This window comes from Ovis canadensis, chromosome X (assembly GCF_042477335.2).
Source record: "Ovis canadensis isolate MfBH-ARS-UI-01 breed Bighorn chromosome X, ARS-UI_OviCan_v2, whole genome shotgun sequence".
In the NCBI taxonomy this organism is placed as follows: Eukaryota; Metazoa; Chordata; class Mammalia; order Artiodactyla; family Bovidae; genus Ovis; species Ovis canadensis.
The window spans coordinates 9192366-9200365 of record NC_091727.1 but is presented as its reverse complement, the minus strand read 5'-3'; the positions used below and the strand labels follow the sequence as shown (position 1 = coordinate 9200365).

Sequence of the window (8000 nt, the reverse complement as noted above, 5' to 3'; positions counted from 1 at the left end):
CAGGGTCTTTTCCAATGAGTCAACTCTTCGTATGAGGTGGCCAAAGTACTGGAGTTTCAGCTTCAGCATCAGTCTTTCCAAAGAACACCCAGGACTGATCTCCATTAGAATGAACTGGTTGGATCTCCTTGCAGTCCAAGGGACTCTCAAGAGTCTTCTTCAACACCACAGTTCAAAAGCATCAATTCTTCAGCACTCAGCTTTCTTCACAGTCTAACTCTCACATCCATACATGACCACTGGAAAAACCATAGCCTTAACTAGACGGACCTTTGTTGGCAAAGTAATGTCTCTGCTTTTCAATGTGCTATCTAGGTTGGTCATAACTTTTCTTCCAAGGAGGAAGCGTCTTTTAATTTCATGGCTGCAATCACCATCTGCAGTGATTCTGGAGCCCCCAAAAATAAAGTCTGACACTGTTTCCACTGTTTCCCCATCTATTTCCCATGAAGTGGGACACCACTAGACCACAGGAACTTCCAGGCATGGCTTTAATATCACAGATATGCCAATGGCTTGATTTCCATCTCCAACTCTAATGATTCCCCTGAACTCTGGACTGGAATGTCCAACAGGTATCTCCAGTGTAGCACTTCCAAAATGGAGCTATTCACTGCTACTAGCCCACCTCAGCAGATGGTGACCTAGCTGTACCATTTCATATCCATCCCACAATAAATCTGCTGGTCCTGCCTTGGAAATACAACCAAAATTCAAGAACCTCTCTGGGACAAGCCTCTATCCCAGCTCACCTATTTGCAATAGCTTCTGGGCTTGCTATAGAACAGCCAGAATGGTTTGTGTACCAGGCAAATCCAATCACATCCTTCCTCTGAATTCTGTATCTTTCCCTGGCCTTCCATGATGGAGAAGCATCTCCTTCATCTCCTCCTCCCTGACAGGAAAAACAAAACCAACTTTAAAACCTCCACTGCCTCCCCAGGCTCCATACCCTGTAGCTACTCACCGGTGGTGGCCCTTGATATCACCCCAGGCCTGCTTTATGAAGGACAGTTGCTCGTGTGGGCCACCCTGCTGAGGGTGATCCTCCTAAGCTGTCCCTGTCGAAGGGGGCTCCCCTCACTGCCTCTTCCAGGTCAAAGATACATGAGCATTCTTGGTGCTTTTTTTTTTTTCAAATTTTCTGTAAAGTTGACCATTTCAAAATACAAAACTGGTCAGGAAGGATGAAATTCAAACCCACCAGGCTAAGAACAAGGGATTTAAAAGCTGAGCCAAGTTCAAGTCCCAATCTCGCACGACAATCTTAAGAATGGATCTTTAACCTTGCCAGGCACTTCCACAGTCACCAGAATCAGGTTTTGAAGGTTCTCCAGGGTAGCAACAGGCTGGGATATCGCAGCCTCTCTTCCATTTTACAACATGCTGCTTGAGGACTCATGCTCATTTCATTTTTCAAAAACCCTCCTGCACTGTTTGTGGGAATGTAAACTGATATAACCACTATGGAGAACAGTATGAAGGTACCTTAAAAAACTAAAAATTGAACATATATGATCTAGCAACCCCACTTCTGGGCATATATCCAGAGAAAAACATACTTTGAAAAGATAAATGCACCTCAATGTTCATTGCAACACTATTTGTAATAGCCAGGACATGGAAGCAACCTAAATGTCCACTGACTGAGGAATGGATAAAGAAGACGGAAAGAAGATGGAATAGATAAAGAAATAATACAATGGCATATTACTCAGCCGTAAAAAAGAATGAAATAATGCCATTTACAACAACATGATAGACCTAAACATTGTTGTACTGACCGAAGTCAGTCAGACAGAAGAGAAATACATGGTATCACGCATACCTGGAATCTAATTTTAAAAAAGATACAAATGAACATACTTACAAAACAGAAACAGACTCAGATTTTGAAAACAAATTTATAGTTACCAAAGGGAAAAGGTGAGGGGAGGGATAAATTAGGAGTTTTGGATTAAGCTATACACACACTAATATATATAAAGTAGATAACCAACAAGGAGCTTCTTTTTAGCACAGGGAACTCATCTACTCAACACTCTGTCATAATCCACAAGGGCAAAGAATCTAAAAAAGAATGAACGTGTGTATAACTGAATCACTTCGCTGTATACCTGAAACTAACACAACACTGTCAATCAATTATACTCTAATAAAATTTTTAAAAATAAAGTTTCTTTAAAAATACAGAGTTCAAAAAAATAAAAAATAAAAATACAGAGTTCAAACATACAATGTTTAGTAATTTGCCAATTATACAGAGTGTTACAATAATTAAAAAAAAAAAAAACAGCTATGCCATCATTCCAACACCAAACGTGAATGTATTTCTTTCCCAGCACAACTAGAACTGCAAATAAATAGTGAGACCCACGTCAGTGAAAATGGAGTCTGGTTCATGTTCCTCAATGTAGACAGGGACAAGCTCCCTCCTCATGTCAACCATTTCAAAGGTTAGAAGCAGAGTCTAATAAAACACTGTCCACATGAAATGAAAATGAAGACATAATATTACAATTACTTGAAATTCAATAGTTCTCCTCGAGTTTCTCACCTTTTCTAGCTCAGCATCGGAATAATGAATACAATGAATGCTGAACAGATTTTGCATGTGTTGATAATTTAAAGGAAACGGTTCTCACCTAAGTGAAACAAACTGCTGGAAATTTTTTTCAGTTTCTGTGACTTATTAGAGCCCCAAAACAAACAAACAAACAAAAAAAAAACCTATTGACATGTCCTCTCCTTTATCAAGTCATCTAGAAATTTCAAATAGAGAACTATGAGATTGCCACAGCAAACACTGAATATGGATTTGCTTCTAGCACACTTGCCTTTCCGTAAAAGCCATATGCACATGGACATTCCCAGGGGATGTGCTGAAAAACACAAGAAATCCACATGTCACATTCAGGATGCTCTTTATTTGCCATCTGTCCTTCTACAACACATTCCTTCAGTGATAGAAAAAGACAGCAAGAAGTAGGTCAATGTGCCTCATTACGGAACTCCTTTTCCATTACATATTTATATTTTATTCACATAAAAAAATCTATTCAGAGAGAACCCAGAAAGTTCTACAAATGTCTACAAACTTTGGTTCTGGAAAAAGAAACAAAAACAGTATTCAACGTGAGTCAGAGTTCCAGATCTACTCATCTCGTTCACCAGATCACCAGGTAAAGTGGACGAAGTTCTACACGCGGATACAGCGCACTTCAGAATCCCCATCCACATGCAACAGAGGGCCCAGCGGCATGTTCCCTGCGAGTCTGTCTGAGGCCAGGGTCAGTGGCTAGTCAGGGCTCCAGGGGAGCCAAGCAGTTGGCTCTGGCAGTGGTGCTACAAGGGCCCCATCCCAGCCCTGACCTGGCTGTCTAGTGCTGGCCCTCTGAGCCCCAGTTGACTCTAAGCTAAGGACTGGGGGAGAGGACATGACCATGGTTGACCTCAGCCCAGAGTCAACTCCCTCCTCCTCTCCTCTCCTCTCCTCTTCCCAGGCCTCAGCTGGGGGAGGGGCATTCTGTGGTTTTACTGAACTTTGGCTGTCTGTTCACTGTTCTGTGTTCCCTTCTGAAGCTCCATGTTTCAGCTAACAGGGTGTCCTGGATTATATAAATCCAGGCTATGACTAAAACTCTTTGAAGAGCCTATACGGGATTAAGAGGGGAACTACATTAAGACTTTTGAGGACTGAAAGCCCAGGAGAATCCAGCTTCACTCGCACTGTTCCACAGAAACCTCAACAGCAACAAAACATTATGACCCACGTAGGTCCTGTGAGTGCGACCACAAATGTCATTCTCTTATAGGACCTAAGATTATATTCTACTACCACAGACTGACCGTCCCACACTGAAGTGGCTATCTGCTATTATTTGGAAGGAGGCCAGTTAATTACAGACACATATTCCATACTTTTGTCAGCGGGATCTGACTTCAACTCCTTTAAGTTTTCAATCAGGTTAAACCCATCAGTATATTTTCTTGTATCTACCAGAAGTTTCACCAAAACCCTCTTATAGTTGGGTTTCTCTCCAGAATAAACATTTTTTATTAGGGCTAAGAAAGAATGGCTTCTAATTGGGAGTGCCAGGTCAAATCCAAGAGGGGAGGGGGCAGTAAGGTCACAGGAGAGTGACTGACGTCAGCAAGACAGAGTGGGAAGATGGCAGGGAGAACAATGACAAACATACAATGACAGCATCCAATAGAGCAGACACCATCCCCTCCCAAGGGCCAATCCCCTTTCCTTATTCAGAGAGTTTCAATCTCATTGAGTGCAACATGCCTACACAGCTAAATACTCTCCTTCCCAGACTCATGTGCAATGGGGGGCACCAGAATTTCAGCCAATGGAGGTAAGCCAATTATCTCTAGGAAAGCTCTGTGTCCCCCCCCCCACACACACACACAATACACCTTGTCACCTGCGTCTTCATTCCTCTTCCAGCTTAGAGAGCAGTTATCAGACCTGGCAGGTCAGTGACCATCTTGTGACTACGAGGTAGGAAGCCAACGGGTAAGGGGTAAGGATGTGGAGAAAAAGTACCAAAGGCCACAAGTCATCAAGGATACCGTGGAAACAGTCCTGGGAGCCCACCTCCAGGTTTCTTAGTCCACTCTTGACTGTGTGTTTTCTATTATTTGCAGCCAAATGCACACCTGATACATCAAAAGCCAATGATGAGACTGAAAAGGATGAGGATGACTCAGGGAAAAGGAAAGAACAAAGACAAAAGGGAAAGGACAAGGGGCATCAATCTTACCGAGGTCACCCAGTGGACCTAAGAAACATAGCTTAATTCTTTCCCACAGACACGACCGAAGTCCTGACTAAAAGAATAAATGTATCATTACGTTCAACTCAAAGATGCTCAAATTGGCTGTCTCAAATTTAACTCTGTCCTCCTGTGCTCTGATTGCTAATATGAAAGTGCATGCTTATACATTAAAGCTGGATGTTTTGCATCCTACAGAGAGGAGAATGGAACAGATTTAGAATCAATTTAGTATTTCTCTTACAATCCATTTGGAGGAGTTCCCACTGAGAACTCATCTGCCTCACCCTCTCGGCAGCCGTATTTAATAAGATCTGAGAAGAAAAATAAGCACTAACACTGGGTAGTCTATTTTGACACTTGTATATGCTATTTGGAAATTTAAGTCACTATGGCAAGCTGGCAGAATATAGGACATGGCCCTTGGAAAGCGCTAGACTGATCAATATTTAAGAATGCACAGGCAACAGCAATAAATGAAGCAGATGCAATGGAGATGCAAATCAATGATGGGTATGTATACCCTCAAAATAAGGACAAATCTTTTTGTGGCACGAAACAGCACAGCACCAAATGCTCAAAAGTTCATCGTGCACCCCCAGGTGCTGGTCTTGCAGAGAGAAATGTTTTCTTCATACTCAACATGGCAGAAGACCCAATCTTGGTTCAGAAACTGAGGGATAAGCAACAAAACAGGCTGAGAACAGGAGCCAGCAATGGCTGGTCACAAGTGAACCCACTAGCATACTTGCAGCTTTCGCTATGTTCACATTTAATTTCTTTTTCTTTTCCAACAAAGTAAGTGCAAATATCTTTAGTCTGATTCAGTAACATAGCAGCCAAACCTCAGGAACCAATAAATAAGGACACTGACATGCCAATACCCCTCGGCCTTTCACATTCAAAGCTTTACCAACACCAGCCTGCAACAGAAGGGGCAAATGTTTCTTGACTCAGCAATTGTGTTCCAGATCCTTGTACAAACCACATCATTTACCCCCACCCACATGCCCCCACAGCAGTTACTAAACTCACAACACAGCTTGAAACTCATAAGGGGTTAAAGCGATAAAATGCCTACTCATAGATGTATATTTTTTTAAGTTTCATTCTTTTCCCCTTCCTTTCAAACAAAGCTTTTGTTTCCACTGCTCCCAGTGCATGACGGTTCATTAGGATAATAACTATCATTTGTTTATTTCTTTCTAATGATACAGTTGTATTTTTCTCAAAGAAACTACCATCTTGTTTCTAATTAAACATGATGGATTCAGGGTCCTGGTTTGCCATCTGGGCCATATGTCTCAGAACATCTTTTTTCGTGATGATGCCAAGAAGTCTCCTGGAGAAGAAACAAAATAGAGAAAAAAGGTCAGCCTTGCAATATTGATTCACACATCTCTCTGATCCCCAGAGCCCTTCCCACCTGGGCGCAGAGAGAGACCACATTTCCCAGCTATCCTTGCAGATGGGTAGGGCCAACTGAGAGAGCTCTGGACAATGGCATGTGGGTGGAGGTGAGTGATGCCCCTCCTAAGTCACCTGCACATTTCCTCTCTCATTTGATGGTTCCAGACAGAGGAGCCAGTAAAGGACTCTGAGGTCACAGAGGATGAATCGGGAGCCATCAGATTCAAAGACCTGGACCCTGGGATGACTGTGTGGTACAGAGCTCACACCTGCTGCAACTCACACTGGATGTGAGTGACATGGGAGAAAAAATCAACCTTTATTGTGTTTGGCCACTGATATTACAGGCTTGCTTATTATTGCAGTAAGCCTATGATGACTAATATATACTCACCCAATTTTTAATAATATAATCAGTTAAAAAGGGCTTACAAAAGCCAATGTCAAAACTTGATCACACTGCAGAAATCCCATGTGTAAGGCATTTTAAGTCTAAGAAGTTTTAAGTATAACAATTGGTTCAATTTTAAACCTATCTTACTGGAAGGGTAAAGTTTGGCATTCATGTCTGACTATTTATATAAATTACCTCCTCTTCCAAAGTTCCATGGCTGTCCCCTTACCAAAACAATGCTACTTCCCAGAGCCCCTGGTATAGGGCCACCTATACTGTAAACTGTCCAACTCCTACTTTTTACAAACACAATGTGAACAGTGTTCCTGGGTCATGAACACACACTTGCACAACTGTTCATGGCAGCCCTTGCCTCTTCTCAATTTCATTAAATATTTAAATGAACATCTGCTGGGGTCAAATCATGCCCCCTGGGGAAAGTGAAAGGAGTGAAAAAAGGGGATGTACACAAGTTCTCCAGGGAAAAGAAGTTCCACTGCAAACTTAACCTGCAAAATTCTGCTCACCTCATCTTCATCATCCCCAAGAAGAGGAGAAGAGAGAAGGATGGCAGTTTCACCCTGCAATATTATATGGCTATTAAAATGAAAGGTTTCTGGGGCTTCCCTGGTGGTCCAGTGGTTAAGACTCTGCTTCCAATGCAGAGGGTGCCGGTTCAATCCTTGGTTGAGGAACAAAGATCCCATAAGCCACACAAAGTGCGTCCAAAAAAAAGAAAAGATTTTTTTTTAAATGATAGGTTTCTCCTATCTGTGAAAAATGATGATATACCAAAAAATACGAAAACAAAGCTGTACTACACTGTCATTTATTTAATTAAAGCCAAAGTATCAAACTCATCTCTTACTAATAGGAAGTGAACATGAAGATGGGGGCACAAGTACTCATAGCAGTATTGCAGTAAGGTATAGCTGGTGAAACAGACAGTGGCTAGTGAAACTGTAAGGTCAGAATTCTGACTTCTTTGTCCATGACCACGCTGGGCCTTAACCTTGAAAAAGCGATTGATTTCTTGTGTTAGTTTCCCCATCTATCACACCCCGCGGCAGAGAGGGACTTCTTTCCCTCCATCTCATTGGAACATCAAGAGAGAGAGGGAAAGAGCAAGAAAGGCCTTTAAAAGCATGATACACAGAGGCTTCCCTGGTGGCTCAGTGATACAGAATCTGCCTGCTAATGCAAAAGACATGGGTTTGATCCCTGGTCCAAGAGGTTCCCACATATGCCACAACTACTGAGCCTGTGCTCTGGAGCCAGGGAACCGCAACTGCTGAGCCCACGTGCCACAACCAGTGAAGCCTACACACCTAAAGCCCATGCTCCACAACAAGAGAAACCATTGCAATGAGAAGCCCACACACAGCAAGGAAGAGGAGTCCCCACTCACTGCA

General features: G+C 42.5%; 1 protein-coding gene across 4 annotated transcripts in view; it reads right to left on the bottom strand.

The window, feature by feature from the left end:
* Window positions 1–1885: 1885 nt before the first annotated feature.
* CLCN4 (chloride voltage-gated channel 4) overlaps window positions 1886–8000 on the bottom strand; it is a 73459-nt gene continuing 67344 nt past the window's right edge. For all 4 annotated transcript variants that reach the window (XM_070289721.1, XM_070289723.1, XM_070289722.1 and 1 more), the window contains one exon: window positions 1886–6126. In XM_070289721.1, the coding sequence (XP_070145822.1) occupies window positions 6036–6126 (91 nt within the window). In that variant the 3' untranslated portion in view covers window positions 1886–6035. The remainder of the gene's footprint in view (window positions 6127–8000) is intronic.